The sequence below is a fragment of the Glycine soja genome, chromosome 5, assembly GCF_004193775.1.
Source record: "Glycine soja cultivar W05 chromosome 5, ASM419377v2, whole genome shotgun sequence".
NCBI lineage: Eukaryota > Viridiplantae > Streptophyta > Magnoliopsida > Fabales > Fabaceae > Glycine > Glycine soja.
In genome coordinates this window covers 34,418,013-34,438,949 of record NC_041006.1, presented here as the reverse complement: position 1 = coordinate 34,438,949, position 20,937 = coordinate 34,418,013, and the positions used below count along the sequence as shown (strand labels likewise).

Here is a 20,937-nt window from a genome sequence, read left to right as displayed (position 1 = left end):
TTTTTTATCTGTAAGAATAAAAAATAAGTATTTGAGAGCTAGACCCCTTGGTAGATGCAATGTTTAGTTTAGAGTATGTGAAATGTGACCTTAGAGAAACTTCATCTGTAATATTAAGGATTTAAATCTTTAGTTGTCACTCTGAAGCCGGTTTGGTTACCTTTGCATCCATTTAACAGAATTCGTTAGAGTATTACCTTAGATTGGTTACATTTTGGAAAAATGTAAATTATATTAAACTCAAAATGATACAACAATAAACGGGGCATACCCAGCCGTTAGAGAAAATCAAAAGCCTCCCTAGTACAAGAAGGCTTATATCAAGATGCTAAAACAAATGCAACAGGTGCGCTTGTCAATACATAAAAAACTTAATCTTGCTAATAACCTCTATTATAGAAAATTGATAATCTTTAAAAATCAACAAAAATTGATAATCTTCAAAAATCAACTTATTCCTAAAAAGATGCAGTAGACCTTAATTGCTACAACCAGAATAATTTTCCTTGAACACCTGATGTGGATCTGCCCCTAATTAAAGAGTCAGTGCGCTGTAAATCACAAATGTGAACCCAAACTTGAAAAGATTGGTTACATTTTATTCTTATGTGTGCTGGTTATCATTACCTTAATCCATTTAGAAGGCATGTTCGGATCGAGTTTGTATGTTGCTTAAAGTACCAGCGGAATAGGAGAAAAATAGAATATGTACCAAAAGAAATAAATATTATTTGTACAAAAAATTTGAAATAGAATATATTCATACATATTTCCATACACATAATTTCTATACCAATATAAATCCATTTACAAATTGTACTACTACCACCATACATACGTGAGGAGAGAAAGTGACGGGAAAAAATACTTTCCAATTGAAGACAAATGCTTTGAGTACTCACCAAAAATAAAAGTTACTTCTTTTATACCGACAATAAAAAGAATAAATAGTCAAATTTATTATTAAATATGTGAAAAGCTATTAAATTGATTTTTAAAAGATAAAAAAATTAAAATTTAATTTTAAATGTAAAAAAGTGTAACAAATTATTCTGTTAAACCGAACTCAACCCCATAAACACCCATTAGCTCATGTTTCATGCATGGGTAGGTTTGGTCTTTTTTCTGATGGCAAAGAAAAATTTGCCATCTTGTGTTCCAATGGGCACTTAAGAGAAGCGTTTGAAAGCTTTTTATCTGAGATATGGGCAAAACCCCGTTTGTTCTCAAACCTCCTCCAAGCATGCATTCCGTTAAAGTATGTTTCTTTGGGGAAACAGCTTCATTCCTTGATATTAACTTCTGGGTGTTCCTCAGACAAGTTCATTTCCAACCACCTCCTCAACCTCTACTCAAAATTTGGGGAACTTCGAGCCGCTGTTGCATTGTTTGATCGAATGCCAAGGAGGAACATTATGATCAAGGCCTGTCTTGAAATGGGAAATCTTCAGAGTGCCAAGCACCTGTTTGAGGAAATGCCCGAGAGAAATGTTGCCACATGGAATGCAATGGTCACGGAGTTGACCAAGTTTGAAATGAATGAGGAGTCTTTGCTCTTGTTTTCGAGAATGAACGAGCTGGGTTTCATGCCGGATGAGTACTCAATAGGTTGCGTGCTCAGGGGATATGCACATTTGGGAGCTTTGTTGACAGGGCAACAGGTTCATGCCTATGTTATGAAATGTGGGTTTGAGTGTAATTTGGTTGTTGGATGCTCTTTAGCTCATATGTATATGAAAGCTGGAAGCATGCATGATGGGAAGAGAGATATCAATTGGATGCCAGATTGTAATTTGGTTGCTTGGAATACACTTATGGTTGGAAAAGCTCAAAAAGGGTACTTTAAGGGAGTTATGGATAAATACTGTATGACGAAAATGGAAGGTTTTAGACCAGATAAGATTACTTTCGTGAGTGTGATCAGCTGATGTTCGGAGTTAGCCTTCCTTGGTCAAGGGAAGCAAATTCATGCTGAAGCAGTCAAAGCAGGAGCTATTTCTGAAGTTTCTGTAATTAGTTCATTGGTTAGTATGTACTCTAGATGTGGATGTTTGCAAGACTCTATCAAAGCATTTCTGGAATGCAAAGAGCGAGATGTTGTGTTGTGGAGCTCAATGATTGCTGCTTATGGGTTTCACGGTCAAGGAGAGGAAGCAATCAAGCTTTTTAATCAGATGGAACGAGAAAATCTGCCTGGAAATGAGGTCACATTCTTGAGCTTGCTATATGCTTGTAGTAATTGTGGATTGAAGGACAAAGGACTCGATTTCTTTGATATGATGGTGAAAAAGTAATGGACTCAAGGCCAGACTAGAACATTACACTTGTGTGGTTGACCTACTAAGCAGGTCTGGTTGTTTGGAGGAGGCAGAGGCAATGATACGATCCATGCCTGTAAAAGCAGATGCAATTATATGGAAAACATTATTATCTGCATGTAAAATCCACAAGAATGCCGACATTGCAAGAAGGGTTGCTGAAGAAGTTCTTAGGATTGATCCTCAAGACTCGGTTACGTATGTTCTACTTGCCAACATTTATTCTTCAGCTAACAGATGGCAAAATGTTTCTGAGGTGAGGAGAGCCATGAAAGACAAGATGGTGAAGAAAGAACCAGGCATAAGTTGGGTAGAAGTAAGGAATCAGGTTCACCAGTTCCATATAGGTGATGAATGCCACCCAAAACACGTCGAGATTAATCAGTATCTGGAAGAATTAACTTCAGAAATGAAGAAGCGGGGCTATGTACCTGATACTAGCTACGTTTTGCATGACATGGACAATGAGGAAAAAGAACACAACTTGAGGCACCATAGCGAGAAATTGGCAATTGCTTTTGCTTTAATGAACACCCCAGAGGGAGTGCCAATAAGGGTGATGAAAAACTTGCGGGTTTGCAGTGACTGTCATGCTGCCATCAAGTACATATCAGAGATAAAAAATTTAGAAATTATTGTGCGAGATTCTAGCAGGTTTCACCATTTCGAAGGAAGATAAAAATAAAAATATAACTGAGTGATATGCACTAGAGATAATCTTTTTCCTCTGGAGAATTTCTTGCAAATTGGGTCAATCTAAGATGCAACTTTAATTGCAGCAGCATGTGCGTGGGAATTATTTGCATTAAGCCCACGGAGCATATTTAGCCTATCATTATATTTATTCTTGCCTACTCAATTATTTAAGGGCAATTACTTCCTGGCTTCTTGCACCTCCCTACTTGTTTCCTACTCTTATTTTGGAATGTAAAATTAGATTCTTCAATAGTCTTTTCAGAATGTAAAAATAGCCTCTCTCTCTCTCTCTCTCTCTCTCTTTTAATACACAACTTATTTAAGTTACTCATTTTTTTGGGAGTGGTTTGTTTTGTAAGCACTCTTTACTACAGTAAAATTGGAAAAAAAAATTATTTCCTCTTAAGTCATACAATGTGTACGGCACATTTAAACTTAGTTATGGATATATGTCTTTGTCATATGGCACGGGTAAAAAAGTAGTTGCGTCCACGTTAGCCATTGCTTTGATAAATTTCACTTTTTTTTTTATCAGTTATATTGATACTACGAAGCATTTTTACTTTATTTTTCTCTTCATAATTTGGCCATTAAATTGAGAGATGTGGTTTGAAAGGTGTGAAAGTTAAATCGGAAATATGTTATTCTAGTGCAAGGTTTATAAATTCTAGAAGTTTTCAACTATAACAGCTAAACTTTTGTGGTGTGATTTTAAAAAAAATCAGAACTTTGTTTAATTATCTAATGGATACAATAAAGTGATATTTCGTGTTAAGGATGAATTCAAACTACATTTTAGGTTGCTCCAACCTAATTTAATCTCCTTTTTTTTAATAAAAAAACTATACATATTATTAATTACAAGACTACTTCTCTTAATAAATAACAGAACATATGTCATGTTTATATTAATACCATTTATTTAAAATATCATCAACTTTAGTTTTATATTTTAATTGTATGATTTACCTTATATTATATTATGTTTGTAAATCAGTTCCATTCCTACTTCATGTATTATTAAGTTATAGACTGAATTAAATTAAAAAAAGTAAATGTGCATTATTAAATTGTTGCTTGAATAAAAACCCAACTGAATGCGCCTTTTCAACACCCTTAATAAAAAAAAATGCATCAATAAATGTTCTGCATATGGTCCCTCCCTGCTTCTAGGGTGACGTTGCACATGATTAGACACCTATTATAAAAAGTTCCATTAGCAGTTACGATAAATTATGTATTGGATTCTAAGAATGATATGTATTGTAAAATATGTAACACGAGTAGTGTACTGTGGTTACATATACAACTCCACAACATGAAAATAGGTAGGAAATCTTTTCATCCAGCTTGGCCAATTATAGAACTTTTTTTTTTCCAATGTGTACCACAAATCTAATGGTTAATTTAATAACAGCATGGAGGACCCCCTAAAAAATAAAATAAACACTAAAATAAAATACTATACTAATAAGAAAATCGTGATAATAAAAGTAATACAAAAATAATAACTGAAAAAAAATAAAAAGTTACTCTTTGGGTCCCACATCCACATCTCTCTCCCTAGATTATAGTTTGGTTCTTCTCGATTTGTCCCTCTCTCTCTCTATCGCTCTGAGATTTTTTGTCTGCTAGCTTCCAAGAGAAAATAGTGCTCACATTCTTCTCATCTGTGTTTCAGTTCTGTTACGTTCTTCGTTTCCTGTGAAAACCTTGCATGTGTTCTTCTCATCTCTTAGTTTTCAACACTGAGCCTAGTTATGTGAAAATTCAGATGGGTTCTGGTTTTTAACCCCTGACTTGGAAGGAACCCAAAAAAAAAACGATTTTTTTGAGAACTCACTTTGGAACTTTCAGTGGCAAGTAGCAGATTATGCTACAAGAGGTGAGGCTTGCTTCAGGTAACACCTTCAAGCAAGAATTTTTCCTGTTTTTAATTAAGGGGTATGGTTGCATGGATTAAATTTGCGTTTTTGTGTTTCAAATTTGAGTGTTTTTTATTAGGGTATTTGGATGCTCAATATATATCTCTATTAATTTATGTTGTACTATGATTATCTATGTAGGCCTGGCAAAGTTTGACTCTTTTTATCCTAGTTTCTGATGATGTTTTTTGAGAGTGAGGCTGGATCAATATAAGGGTATAGATTTTGTGTTGATTTTTTGAAATTCGGTTGGACGAATTTTATTTTTTCTTTCTAATTATTATTTTTTTCATAGATAGCATGGACCTCAGTGAAATATTCAATTTTGCTTTCTTTTCCAGATATTTTTGGGTAGTTGGGATCCGTGGTTGCAATAGGCATGGATTTCAAGTGAGTTCAGATTGAAGGCCTGAAGGTTTTGCTTTGCTGTGTGTTTTTCTTAAGGGGTGGAGGAACTCTTGAAAAGGGAGATTATAAGGCTGCATAGCTGTTACTGCTTGGAACTTGCAAGTTATTGAACTAAGCTCAAAATGGGTTCGAGAGTAGATACTGATGAAGATAGTGATAACAGAGGTAGTATGTGGGATTTGGATCAGAAGCTTGACCAGCCTATGGATGAAGAGGCAGGAAGGCTCAGAAATATGTACAGAGAAAAAGTATGATGCCTCATCGCAACTTGGTTTTACAGTCTTTCTCTTTTTCTTGCTGAATTTGTTTTGTCATTACTGTTACTATTGAGGGAAAAAATGCAATTCATTAATTCTAATTATGGTTCTTAATTTGTACATAGATTAATTAATGTAGCTACTGTCAAATGTCACTCACTATTCGAAAAGATACTTGAAATTCAAGTTATGTAATCTATAGTTTTGATTTGCCTCTTCTTGTTTTTAATTTCAGCCCACTTAATTTGTATTCTTAGTTGCTAGCAGTGTCAAGGACTTCATTAGAACACAAATTGAACAAAAAGTAGGGCTTTCCTTTGAATCAAGAAAGATTCCCTGCTTTTAAATGCATTGTGGAGCATAGATTTGAAACAGCACAGGATTTAAAAAACAGTCTGCGACCGCAATTTCGACCTCAACATCAAGGTTTTTGGACTCTATACGGCCGCAATTGGGGCTGCACCGGCCACATTTGTCTGCAACATCAAGGATTGCGATAAAACTGCAACTGCAGCCACAACTGCAACTTGATACCTTATTAGTCTCATTTAAAAGATAAAAATACTTAAAGCAACTTGATACATAACTAGATGTCAATTTGACCAAGAAATTCAGCTCTTTCTGTGTTATACAAATTACAGAATATGGATGCATTAATAAGCTATTATGTAAGCTAAGGGATTTGGTATGTAATTCCTTGTTAATGCAGTTTTTACTTGTTCAGAAATCTTCAGCATTGTTGCTTCTGCGGCTAGCATTTCAGAGTCTTGGTGTGGTTTATGGAGACTTGGGCACTTCACCCTTGTATGTTTTCTACAATACATTTCCTAATGGAGTGAAAGATGAGGAGGATGTAATTGGAGCGCTTTCTTTGATTATCTACTCTCTTACCTTGGTGCCACTCCTCAAATATGTTTTTGTTGTATTAAGAGCAAATGACAATGGCCAAGGTATAGATTGTTTTTGTTAATTTTTGGTGTATATGTTTGAGATAGTTAACGTTGTACAAGGAAATACTTAGTACCATGTTGTAACTTTTCTAAGGGACAATCAGCTCCTTTAATCTGGTTTTAATGATATTTTCTGTCAATAAGATACCTACAGGATCCATTCTGTGTAGTAAATATTTGCATCCCATAATATTTGAGACATACAAATCTGAAATGAGACAGATATCTTAATACCAGAAAATATGCCCCTCTCTTCCTTTCCTGGGATATCTGCAGTATATTAGCATTCATAATTAAAATTCCTTATGAGTATATCAAATAAACAGTTTAGTACTGTAGAATGACAGTGTCTGATTTTTCACCATGTTTCTTGTTAATGATAAACTATCCAGTTTCCTTTCATAACTGTAAGTAAAATTCACAAGTTTATATATATATATATATATATATATATATATATATATATATATATATATATATATATATATATAGGTTGTATTAGATAGATATACTAGCTTCAGACTGCTGAGCTGCAATGAAGTTTTATCAAACTAACATTTCTGGAACAGGTGGAACATTTGCGCTTTATTCCTTGCTTTGCCGGCATGCAAAGATAAAAACCATTCCTAACCAGCATCGAACCGATGAAGACCTAACGACATATAGTCGGTCTACCTTCCATGAAAAATCTTTTGCTGCAAAAACCAAAAGATGGTTAGAGGAACAAGAATCTGCGAAAAGAGCCATTCTTATTCTTGTCCTTGTTGGCACCTGTATGGTTATTGGAGATGGGATTCTTACCCCGGCTATATCTGGTATGCCTTCTTTCTCAATCTGATCTTGTTTCCATTTTCTTAAAAATATTTTTATAAATTTTAACTTGCTTGCTGTTTACCAAACAAGTTATCTATCAATGCATGTGCTTCCGTATTATGTGTGCATATTTGTGCTGATTTACCAAACTGTGAAAGGTAATTACTAATTCATTTTATGGGATGATAGAAAAACACAATGATGAGGATATAAATTATTGGTAGATCGTAGAATGACCTTATATGCTACTTGTACCAACAGAGTCAGCAACAAAGATGTATTTAAAAATGAAGCTTGAGAGGGGCAAGGAATTCATGATATTAGTACACTACTTAGAAAACTTGTGTACTTTGTTACTTGGTTCATTACATCTTAGGAGTATGCCTTCCTTTTTGTTAGATGTATTGCTGATTGGCATGTGCCTAATCCAGTTTCCATGTAAGCTACAGCCATTCTAATATGTTTCCTGTATATTGTAATGTGCACAGAGTACTCTGCTCTATTCATCACTTTGGAGAACCATTTGTCATCTGTTTCTCACACCATATGTATACTTTAGAAAGGTCCTGGGAAAACTTAAATGGGTCTTTTATATGGATACAAATTCACTCAAAACCTGTAAGGTTGCGGACTTGCAGTATTTATTTTCTCTTGAAATACCATGCTGCAGCACAATGTTGTTAAACATGAGATTCTACCTAGGATCTGGAGGGGGTGTTGAAAACTTGTAACTCAGGGGTCATAATTGGGATCCTATGTTCCTACCTCCAAAGAAAATAACCTCTAAATCACAACATTAAACAAACTTAAATTGATAAATTATAGCAAAGTTATAAGATCCAAATAGTCAAATGCTATACATAACAAAACACACAATTCATAACACAACAGCTGTGAGTGAACAATCTAACTCACAAGGGAACAATCCGTTGCACTGAAATCATAGAACAATCCAAATCAGAAATGAGAGAACAAATTAAATCCCAAAGACTGAGCATGAGACTGTGAGAAGCAGTAGACTAGAGAGTGAGAATGACCTTCAGTTTACATGTTGCTACATCCAAAGGGAGGCACAATCGATGGCACAAGTGGCAGCATGGAGTGGAGGTCTGGTGGTTGTGAACAAAGGAGAGGTCCGGCAGTGCAGGATGAAAAGATTTGCAAATGGGTAGGGAACAAAGAAAGTCACAAATGGGTAGGAAAGGGCTTCATGAATGAGAAGAAAGGGACTCTGGAACTGGGTCATACAGATCCAACCTGGTTTTTTCAGCTTGCTCTGCCTTGCCGAGGATCGACTATCTCACAATTGCACGTGGAAGATCTCAATCCCACTCTGATCCTACCCACCGGCGATCCAGGCACGATTCAGCTTGCCCGGGTGTATTCGACTCATAGGATGTACGATCCTATGAGGTAAATCACAATTGTAATGCTGCAGGGCATTAGTCAGTCACTATTCATATTCCTATTTTTCTCAAACCAAATAAGCCCTAATTATTTCTTGGATCTTTTTCTGCTTATATTTTATGCATGTTGTTTGCTAAAGGCTGAGTTATTGTCTTTAACACACCTTTTTTCTTGAGTATTGTCTTTAACACATCTCCAGTTATTTCAAGAGATTCATAACCATATATTCTGTTGTAGTTTTATCAGCTGTTGGTGGCATCAAGGTAAATCAGCCTCGGATGAGTAGTGGTATGTTCCTACACTTGTAATAAGACATTTTTCTTCAATTTCTTCTGCTATGTGTGGAAGTATTTACTGTTTTAATTAATTTTAGGTTCATAGGTCTTGAAAAAGCTTCTTTCTTTCTGGGATACAGGTGTAGTAGTGCTGGTTGCTGTGGTAATATTAGTTGGGTTCTTCAGCATGCAACATTATGGCACAGATAGAGTTAGTTGGCTCTTTGCTCCAATTGTCCTTCTTTGGTTTCTCCTAATTGGAGGTATAGGTATATTTAACATCTGGAAGTATGGAAGCGGTGTTCTAAAAGCTTTTTCTCCGGTGTATATATATCGCTATTTTAGAAGAGGAGGAAAGGAAGGATGGACTTCCCTTGGTGGGATCATGCTCAGCATAACTGGTAAAATTTCTTATTGCTGTTGATTTCCTTCTTGTATTTCATAATCATTTGCAAATGAAGTGAATAGTTATTATTATTTTGTACTTGACATGTCTTGTAATGATTTTTTTCAGGGACAGAAGCTCTTTTTGCTGACCTAGCCCATTTTCCAGTCTCAGCTGTACAGCTTGCATTTACTCTAGTTGTGTTTCCTTGCCTTCTTTTAGCCTATTCTGGTCAAGCTGCTTACCTTATGAATAACTTGACCCATTCACAAGATGCTTTTTATCGTTCAATTCCAGGTCATTCATATTTTTCACTCTCTATTGAAATTGATTATGAAATTGTGGTTATTATTTGTGCAGATATGTAATTATTAGGAGAATATTTGTATTTTAGATAGTGATCTGTTTATTGGCCAAAATTTAGGAGTTCATTCCTTTTTAGTTTCTATTTTCTAGATTGACAGCTAGCTCTTTTGTATGTATATATTTTGATTGTTGATGATGGAATGAGGGTGTGATAGAAAATTATCCCGGAAAACCTCCGTTTCAAGAATATATTCTGATAGTCAGCAAGTATATTGCCACATTAAGAATAGAAAACGTGATGAATGTTTCTCTCTGTTTGTTTTTATTGATGCAATGTTTCTCTCTGTTCTTTTTCCCCCTCCTATTGTCAAATTTATGTTAACTAATTTATTATAATTCTCTTTCTATTCTTTACAATGCAATCATCCTTGCATTTTGCTAGACTGCATAATATATTTATCACTCCTTACCAGCTCAAATGAATTGAAGCTGATAATTCACATCCCTAAATGATAAATTCAAGCCTTAGTTATTGTGTGTGTACTGTGTATGTGTGTCATAAATAATGTTTTGGGCCTTTTTGTTCAAGTTAAGCTTTGGGATATACAGCCTAGTTCTCTCTGTGTTCTATCTCAAAGTGCACCCTCATTTACATATTTGCCTGAACTTCCATGGTATCTGTTTCTCTATGTTAAAGCCTGCATCCAGTTTGTTTGAATACTATCATTTTGACTTGTTTGTCTTACTGGTTAATTTTACATTTTATCCTTGGAGATAAACCTATTACAAGAATTGTCTATTTTTTTTGTTTGAATGATGCTGATTTGTTTCTTCATGTATTAGTTTATCATTAGATATTGATTCTCTATGGTTCTGCAGATAGAATATATTGGCCAGTATTTATTGTTGCAACATTGGCAGCCGTAGTTGCAAGCCAGGCTACAATAACTGCAACTTTTTCAATTATTAAGCAAGCCCTTGCTCTTGGATCTTTCCCTAGAGTTAAAGTTGTGTATACATCAAAGAAATTTCTTGGCCAGATATATGTTCCAGATATTAATTGGATCCTTATGATTCTTTGCATTGCTGTTACGGCTGGGTTCGAAAATCAAAACCAGATTGGAAATGCATATGGTAGGTTTTTCCCTTGTTGAATGTTAAGATAAATATTTCTTGCTTTTAAATATGCACATGATGTCATTTTTATTTTTTTTTAATTTTAGGCTTGATAAGAAGACAACTGAGAAACAATGATCTTAATGCCAAAATATCATGTGCAGTGTAAAACATCCTGCCTTCATCTGCATCTTTGCACTTTTGTAATAATTATAATAAAAGATTAAAACAAAAGTATTTTGTGATGATCCACATCATGCCATGTCTGAGGAAAGCACTCGATAAGCCTAGCTAAGTAAATTAGTTCTCTTTTTATTTGGTGAAAGTATTAGAAAGCAATTTCCTTTAGTAGCTTGCATCAACTAATAAGCACTAAACCTTGACCCTAACATTATATCCTACAACATCTATGCAGCTGCACATCCCATTTAAACATCTTGATATTGTCCAGCTGCCATGTATGTTTATTCATACACAAATGTCTAGCATACTATTTATGCTATGTTGCATCCCATTTAAATATCTTGATGTTTTTTGGTCCTATATGCATCCAATTTAAATATGCAAGATGGATAATGAGGGTGAGCCTTGGAGCAACAGAAAGGTTGCTGCATTGTGACCTGGAGGTCACAGGTTTAAGTCCTGGAAACAATCCTTCTGCTTTGTGTGGGGGGTTAAGGCTGCGTACATTTGCCCTCTCATACTAGGTGAGAGCCTTGTGCACTGGACTGCCCTTTATGTCTATTTGTTTGAAAATGTTAAATGCACAACAAACAATATGTTAGAGAAACAATTGAAAGAGAGAGAACTGTAAAATAGCCTATACTAAGATAAGGTCAAAGACACTGGTTATCATATTCATAAATTCCCTTGCAGCAGGTTCTTTGTAGCTCCTTTCTTAAGATGATTTCCGCTTTCTAGGGTCAAAACAAGCACAGAAATAAGCTTGATGTGTGCTCCCTATGCATGCTACGAACCATGATATGTTACTCACTGGGTCATACAAATTACAAACAGCTATCAAGAAATAGAGAATTGATAAGGCCAAAGGGAATTGACCACACCCACACAGAAAGAGTTAATTCATTCAGTTTTTTAAATTTGTTTTGTGATAAAGGGAATTACCAAATTAGAAATCTAAGGGTTCCATGTGGTGCTAGATCAAGATCTCATACCATGTTGGAGGGTATCAGAAGAGAGGGAGAATTGTAAAATGGAATTCATTATCACATATTGTCTCTCCGTGTTTATATTATATATGCATGGATTAGGATACATATATACTTGTACTTGATCCACCCTGTATCAAGATAATCCCCCAGTCAGTTTATTTTTCGTTAAATAGTAAAGGAAAATCTATTAGACAGAAAGAAAGGGAGACCACATGTAAAAGGAGGATAAGAAGTCCTATAAAACTATGTATGTAAAATACAGCAGATAAAAATAACAAAAACATGTAGCAAAATTGCTCAATCTCCATGTCTTAACTCAACAAGTATACACACGCACACACATGTATATAGAGAAGGGGGGGGGGGGGGTATGTGAATATGGGGGCTAAATCTTAACCATTAGATCTATTTATCAGCATTTAAGATTAAAATAATCATGAACTTTTCTAAATGATCATGTGACTATTAAACAACTTTTAATCTTAACAATTCACATTGGGTTGTATGGTCAAGATTTACTCTTCTTATTTTCATATAAATAAACCTCTCACTAGATACATCATACATCCCTTGTATCTTTAGGGATTAGGTACCCACTTGGGTTTTAGAAGTATGTTAGCAAGTTATAACTTTGATTTTCTTAAAATACATCAAAGGTGTAATTTGCTAACATACTCCTAAAAAACAAGCAGTGTATGTTAGCACCCATGATTTCTAATATGCATCCACATGTTTTGTATATTAATTGGTTATAATTTTGATTTTCTTAAATACAGGTATAGCTTACTAACAAAAGTTGGATAGTAATCTTGAAACTTCTATAACAAAAGCTGAATAGTAATCTGGATGGTGGCAGCCTTATTTCAATGTTAAGAGAACATAAGCAACAAAATATTTTCCAATGAACAAATATGAGCTCTTAACAGATCGTTATGTTTGAGTAAATGCTTCAAAATAGCCCTATAACTATAATGTTCATTCCCCACCTTTTACATTTATATGTTTAAGCAGTACTACATTTGCATTTGTGTTTCAAAACAATACGTGGTTTAGGAAACTTTGTAATGCTCTTGGACATGTTTATTACTTCTGTTTTACAATGTCATCACAGCCTTTGTTTAAGCAGGTACTCAATTGTATGTTTATCGTTTTCATAACAGGTACTGCAGTTGTTATAGTCATGCTGGTTACAACGATCCTTATGATTTTAATCATGATACTAGTGTGGCGCTGCCATTGGATTCTCGTCCTCGTCTTCACTGGCTTATCATTGATTGTGGAATGCACATACTTCTCCTCAGTACTCTTCAAAGTTGATCAAGGTGGGTGGGTTCCACTTGCCATTGCTGGAGCATTTCTTATTATTATGTCTGTTTGGCATTACGGCACCGTGAAACGGTATGAGTTTGAAATGCATAGTAAGGTCTCAATGGCATGGATTCTTGGTCTTGGCCCAAGTTTAGGACTTGTTCGTGTCCCCGGAATTGGACTAGTCTACACAGAACTTGCAAGTGGAGTGCCCCACATTTTTTCTCATTTCATCACCAACCTACCAGCCATTCATTCCGTTGTTGTTTTTGTATGTGTGAAGTACCTTCCTGTCTACACAGTCCCAGAAGAAGAACGATTCCTTGTCAAGAGGATTGGACCTAAGAATTTCCACATCTTTCGATGTGTGGCACGGTATGGCTATAAAGATCTGCACAAGAAAGATGATGATTTTGAGAAAAAACTCTTTGAGAACCTTTTCACATTCGTTCGGCTTGAGTCTATGATGGAAGGATGTTCAGATTCAGATGAATACAGCTTATATGGACAGAAAATAGAGCATCCAAGAGATGGCCTTTTGCATAACAATGGAAGCACAGTTTCTTCCAATATGGATTTAACAATGTCCTCAGTAGATTCAATAGTACCAGTTAGATCACCGCATCACATGAATATTACTGTCAGGTCTTCTGGTCAAACAAGCAGCCAGACCGAAGTTGACGAATTTGAATTTTTGAATACCTGCAGGGATGCTGGGGTGGTTCACATACTAGGAAACACAGTTGTGAGGGCAAGGAGAGAATCAAGGTTCTACAAGAAAATAGCTGTTGATTATATTTATGCATTTCTTAGGAAGATATGCAGGGAAAATAGTGTAATCTTCAATGTCCCTCATGAGAGTCTCTTAAATGTTGGCCAGATTTTCTATGTATAGATAGCCCCATATCCTTGTGATTGCCATTTTTTGCAAAATGAGCTGAGTGTAGCACATGAACAACACTTAGCTTATGGTAATCAAGTGTTACAATTCGGAGATGTCTTAGAAGAATGGCTTTTTGGCAATTATCTCTTAAAAATTGAAAGTATTGCTCCCATATGGCTAAATAGATTTTCAACTCATCTTTATGTTATACTAAATCGTTTCACTCGTCTCCATTTTATGCTGCCTAGTTACTTAAGGTAAGGAACATGAATTTTTACGTAAACATTTAGCCCACCCATACAATTTTCGGGTTGTAGTGGTACCTCGTGGATTTAGTGAACACATCCCAAATTAGAGGTTAGGTAAGGTGAACAAACTCCAAACTATAGGAAAGTTTGGTATAAATTATAATAATTTTCCTAGTACAAACATGGGGTATAGTTTGTGGGGAATATAGGTATGCTTTTTGAAGTAGAGGGGGACAAGTTGAACAAACTCAAAACTATAGGTGAGTTAGGCACCAACCAACCTTTATTTTTTTTGTGTGGAATCTAAGTTGTTTCATGTGATGGGACAGTGGAGTGTATACTCTGATTTCTATTTTCTTTTTTCGTTTGAAATATTAAACCTATATTAGGGCACAGGGCATCACAAATGTTTGTGCATAACAAAATACCAAAGAGAAATTCAATTTTCAGTTTTCACTTTCAGTGGTTGTAATTGCACGCGTAAACATTTGCAAATTTCCGGTAATAAAATGTATAATAAAAGTGGGTCTGTTTGAGTTTTAAAAGGAATAATTAATTCAGGGGTAACACAACCAGTTTATTTATTTTTATCAGCCAAAACAATATATTAATCATAAAGGGTATAAGATGTTCCCAAAGTTTACAAACAACAGAACAAGAAAAAGAATGCGCCTATGCAGCAGTAGTGGTTAAGTATTTGATCAATACCCTATAACCACGAATTAAACACAACCCAAATCAGTGGGGGTGTTGCTAAGTACATCATGTAAATACAAATTGTTGTACACCCAGCATAACTTGCACAACTAGTGGGGCGGATTCAAAAGCCCAGTTCTTATTTTCTTCTCTTCTCTTTGACTTTTCAGAATAAAAGAGGATTCTATTGACCCAAACAAAAAGGGATTTTAGTCTTTTAGATCCCTCCCCACCCTACCAAAAAAAAAAAATAAACATGATGTGAACAAGTGAATGGAAGACTAAAGTTAAAGGGACAAATATATTAAATTCCCTTTTTTTGAGGTGTATGGTATGTTTGGGAGTAGAGTTTCAAAGGAAAAGGGTGGGCCGGGGTGGGTAAAATTTTCATTTTTAAATTATATAAGTTATATATATATATATAAACCAAATATTAAGATATTAAGTTATGTTAATCTATCCTTTTTTGTTGAAAAAATATTAAATTAGGGAATGCTTATTAAACATAAAAATGCTGTCCTTCTTTTTCTTTTAAAATCTAATTTCCAACACACCATAAAGCAACTCTGAACATGAGCTAAAGCTCGTGAACATTCTGGCCATTTTCATGAATAAGAAAAATATGTAATTTGAAGGGTTCTTTTTATTGATAAATATTAATCGATAGTTTATTAGTTTTTGTTAAGACATTATAAGTTTAAATATTAACTTATCACCAGCAATAATTGGGTTATAAATGTTTTAACAAATTTTGAAATTAATACTATCAAAATCTTAGCAGGAATTTTTTTTTTTTTATAGAGGAGGAGTTAGTCTCTGAGAAATATTAAATTATCTCACAGGCATAGTTTTTTAATTAATTTATTGGTGACTAAAATTTGACCTGAAAGACTTAATTTAAAAGAGTCCAATTTAAAGTGACTTAAAATTTTTGGAGGAATTCCACTATTTAGATTTTCATTAAAATCTTCTAATCAAGTATTATTCTAATAATTCGAATTTGGTGTCAAAATTGTTTGAACCATAATAAATCAATCCTCGTTAGTGCACGTCTGCACCGTGCATGTTTGGTTTAACGCAAAAGAAAAGGTGTAAATAGTTTTGCAAACGTCATTTTGTTACAAAAGTCCGCATGAAACCCATACACAAAGATGCTCTTCATGTCATCTATGCTATTCCTTCAACTTTTTTTTCTCTTTCAAGTGATGAGTGTAGTATCTGACCCAAGTACGTGGGCATTGACGTTGAGGAAATGGACAAGTAGTGCCCTGCCCAGTTCTCTTTGTACTATTTTTTTTTTATAACCGTTATAAAGAGGACCTCTAGTCCATTTCTCACAACAGTCAACTCAAGGATGATCTAGTTTGTGCATGAACTGCTAGGGATCAATTTAAAATAACATGAATCATATATATTCAATCTTAAATATCTTTTCACACAAAGAGTCTATCTTAATCGCTAAAGTATAGAGTCAAGCTTAAATACATATACATGGACCATAAAGATTTAAATTTAGTTATAAGGTTATTCTGTTACAAGTGCATCTTCTTACCTATCATGAACCATTAGGTTCATGCTTACATACCATGAATTATAAAGATTCAAGCTTAAATACCATGAATCACTAGAATTCAAACTTAAGTACCAAGCTTAGGTAATAGGTAGTTCTTAGAATAATTTTATATGCATGCATATTATAAATGCCCAAACATGTCATGAATCGTGACATTTTGTCATTTACATGTATATTTAATACTAGTCACACATTACATAACAGCTAGAGTCATTTACTCCATCTAAATTTTGTTGCAGACAATGTCTGATATGTATATGTACCGTACCATAGGCTGTGAAAGCCAAAAACTTCAAGGATGGCTATTATGTATGTACCGTACCATAGGCTATGAACTAAACAATGCAACCCTTTCAAACATGACTCAAAATTATGCACAGGATAAAAAAAAACTTCTTTACATAGCCACTAGACATGGAATTTAATTAGTAAAGTAAAAATGGGATTTTCTTTCTCAATTCAAACAAAACATCTTATAAGTACTCCCTCTATTCCTAATTATAAGATTCTTTCAATTAATTCACATCTTTTAAAAAAAGTAATTAATTTCATTAATCACATTAAATCTATCAATTATTTGTTTCTCATTAATATTTAGAAAGAGAATAATTAAATAATGATATGTAGGAAAAAAAATAACTAATGCATGCATCTAAAAATTAGAAAAAAAATCTTATAAAAAGAGATACAAATTTCTGAAAAGTGTCATATAATTAAGGAAGGAGGGAGTAGATGAAAGCAAGAAGAAGATGGTTTTTCTAACTATCACCTTAATCAAGTTAATGATCTTAATTATGTGAGCTTGGTAAGAAGAATGATGATGAGAAGAACCAAGTATTTGGAAGATTGAAAAGAAGAATTTTAGAAGCCTAGATAACACCAAGAATCCTAAGGATGACATTGTCAAATTCATAATTTATAGTATGAATTTTTGTATAGTTATTATAAAAATAATAAACTTTACATATTTACTGCTTACATTCCACCTAAGGATCCAATTCAGTTGATTGGTTGATTAGAATGTGAATTATTATAAATTTTTACTACTTATTTTTAATTCTTACGAATAAAAATAAACTATTATCGTTCTTATATATAGGATCTTTTTAAATAATTTACATTTTTTAAGAAAATTAGTTAATTTAATTTATTGATAACATTAAATTTATCAATAATTTATATTATTTTTAGAATTATTTTTCATTTTTCTTTCACTTAATTACTTTTCACCTAATTAATTAATACTTGGAAAGAAAATACTGTACATTCACTGTTCCTTTTTAATTGTGAAAATTTTGGAATATTTATATTTATATATGTCATTTTCAAATTTAAAATAACATTAAGTACTTTTTTATTAATTATGTCCTCAATTTCTATCTAATTAATTTACACTATCACATTTGTGAATAGAACTGGAAAAAAAAGTTTTTTAAAAAAAACTCCATAGTTATTTTATTAGAATAAAAGAATTTGTTGTATCTCTCGGTATTGAAACCTTAAAATACAAATACAAAGGGTCTTATAAAAAAAATCCAACAATAAAATAAAAAATATTTTATAAATAAAAAGAAAGGTAGTAATTGTTTATAATTAAATTATAGTGTAAAACATAATTATGCTATTATATTTATATATGTAATATTTATATGTATTTTTTTATCCTTATTATATGTAATTATTTATTCTTAATAATAGCGTTCAAATCTGCAATTTAATATGATCGTAGATATGGAGGGTTATTTAGCATTTTAAAAACCCATGCTCTAATCATTAACATCATTTAACTTTTTGGCTGCACATGCAATAATGATACACTGATCATAAAAGAGTAGAGTTGTCAAAGCTTGACCCTCCTATTAACAAAATAAATGTGCCCTGTAATGTAAATTAATGTTACCAAAACTGAATCTAAGACGCGAAAGGTCAAAAGAAAGATCTTCTATTATTTTAATACTCCGGTTTATTAAAAAATATTAATCCAAAACTTGGCAAAAAATAACTAAAACCTGGAAAAAAAATTGATTTCGCCAAAGAAACTCAGCAAAAGAAAAGTTAAGGCGAAGAGTGGGACCCACTTCTATAGTTTTGCCTTCACGAGGCACTGTACTGACTGCAGTCAAATTGTCTCTGTACATTAACTAATAACCAAACTCACTGACTCGTATTAGGTTGATTGGAGTGTAACTGAGTTCATATATCCTAAATAAATTATCGAGTTTAAGTTTTCCAAATAAAAATACATAATTTAAAAAAATCACTAAATATAGTTAATAATGCTTGATACTTATAACTAGATTTGAAAGAGAAAAAAAACTACGTAGTACGAGGCTTTGGACCTGAAGGTGAACAAATAGCAAGGCTTAGAGTCTAGAGGAAAAATTGTTAAACATGCCAACTTAGTGCATGTTTGTTTTTTAGTTTAGAGGTCTAAAAGTAAAATTGAAAAATATCTTGCTTAATTTTCAGTTGAACCTGATTTAAAACTGAGTTTTATTGTAATTATATTTTGAAACTTAGTTTGAAATTAATAGAAGTAAGAGGAGAGTTTTTATCCAAACGTTAGTTCCTAAACTGTAGTCCAAACATAGCCTTACCAAGGGAGTGGCCATGCTTCTCAGTTCTCACAACAAGGACTGCAAATTGCAATGCAATCACCACAACCAGGTTGTATAGCAAAGCACGTTTGGAGTTCGTTTCTAGGAACTGAATATCACGCCAGACATAGGACACACAAATCACATCAAATGTCAACATGTCAGTGTGTATATATATATATATATATATATATATATATATATATATATATATATATATATATATATATAAAGTCAGACTAGAGAAGGAATTTTTCTAATTTATGTAAGAAATAACTATAATTAGGTTGTCCGGTTTGATATGATTTTTCTCTTCATCAACTTGTTAGTATTTTGTTAATGAAAAAAAAAAAATTCATCCACAAATCAATCTTATATTTCTAATATATTTACTAGTATCGCATTCATTTTTATAAAAAATAAGTACAATCATTAATATGTCTTACAAGTAATTAAAAATAGAAAATTTTAATAAGAAAATAATAATTCTATATTTTTTATAATTAACAAAAAAGATATATTTTTTTACTTTTTTATAGACCGGGGTAATATGATTTTTTTTATAACAAAATCATCAAACGCTACAATTTTTGTATAGTAAATCTATCCTAATTATAGTGATCACATGGTTGATGCAGACTGCAGTCAAGCAGTCGAGCCAACTTGTATATATAGTGATATTATTATTGTTGCTGCTATTACTTTTTATATTTTAGTTCACATCTATTAAAAGATTTCCACCAACATTATATATACATAAAATATTTTATGTAATCTTATTTTTTAATTTTTTTTCTATATATATATGTAGGGTGAATATTTGTTAAGGTATATATATAAAGAATATTTTAAAATATAATATAATCATAAAAAAAGCGAATATCTAAGTTAATAAATTATATATATATATATATATATATATATATATATATATATATATATATATATATATATATATATATATATATATATATATATATTCCTTTGCCATAAGTTACAAATGTGGCCATGACAAAAATGTGGCCTCTAAGGTCTCAAAAGAACAGCACCACCACAGTGAAGATGCAACATGAATCTGCCACCACCAATACCGTGGCAACAAAATCTCTGATCTCAACATGCCACTGTTGTTGTTTGGTGACAAAACTGATGACAAAGCTCAAGAGACGTGGCCGAACACTGCGACCAAAAAGTGCAAGTCGACAGGGTTCATTCCAATGCCGCTATGATCCATTGAGCTATTCCTTGAACTTTGACACCACTGGATGTGGCAGCTTAATGGATGAAGATTACTATAAGTTCTATGCTTTTTCTTCGAGGTTTCTGGCAAATCCAAGAACTCCATGCCCCATTGTTCAAGTACAAGGAACTCCCATTAACCAATAGCTAGCTAGAATCTCTTGTTTTTCTTTATTAAACAGTACTAGTTTCTTTTTTCTCGTTTTTTCCACAAAAATATTTGTGGGTTTCCCCTTCTACAAAGATGGGTATGAGGGAATCATCGATCTGCAAATTTTCATAGTGGAGGAATCTAATGTTTAAGAGCTTGTTGTACTGTATAACATATATGATGAATGATCCATTGTTAATTTTGTTTAGTTCTA

General features: G+C 33.1%; 2 protein-coding genes and 1 pseudogene across 6 annotated transcripts; all 3 read left to right on the top strand.

The window, feature by feature from the left end:
* The first annotated feature begins 1,056 nt into the window (after positions 1–1,056).
* Positions 1,057–3,198, top strand: LOC114412683 (annotated as a pseudogene).
* Positions 3,199–4,613: 1,415 nt separating this feature from the next.
* LOC114412682 (potassium transporter 10-like) lies at positions 4,614–14,401 on the top strand. Of its 5 annotated transcripts, none has more exons than XM_028376671.1 (10): positions 4,614–4,899; positions 5,081–5,155; positions 5,281–5,595; positions 6,314–6,554; positions 7,124–7,369; positions 9,012–9,062; positions 9,190–9,450; positions 9,564–9,731; positions 10,620–10,874; positions 13,189–14,401. In XM_028376671.1, the coding sequence occupies exons 3-10, from the start codon at positions 5,470–5,472 to the stop codon at positions 14,229–14,231; spliced, it is 2,391 nt and encodes a 796-aa protein (XP_028232472.1). In that variant the 5' UTR covers positions 4,614–4,899; positions 5,081–5,155; positions 5,281–5,469; the 3' UTR covers positions 14,232–14,401. The 5 variants fall into 5 exon arrangements, with proteins under 5 accessions (XP_028232472.1, XP_028232476.1, XP_028232471.1 ...); XM_028376675.1 differs by having other exon boundaries at positions 4,614–4,915; positions 6,329–6,554; XM_028376670.1 differs by having other exon boundaries at positions 4,614–4,915.
* Positions 14,402–20,340: 5,939 nt separating this feature from the next.
* Positions 20,341–20,937, top strand: LOC114411528. Its single transcript, XM_028375177.1, has one exon. The coding sequence runs from the start codon at positions 20,342–20,344 to the stop codon at positions 20,717–20,719; it is 378 nt and encodes a 125-aa protein (XP_028230978.1). The 5' UTR covers position 20,341; the 3' UTR covers positions 20,720–20,937.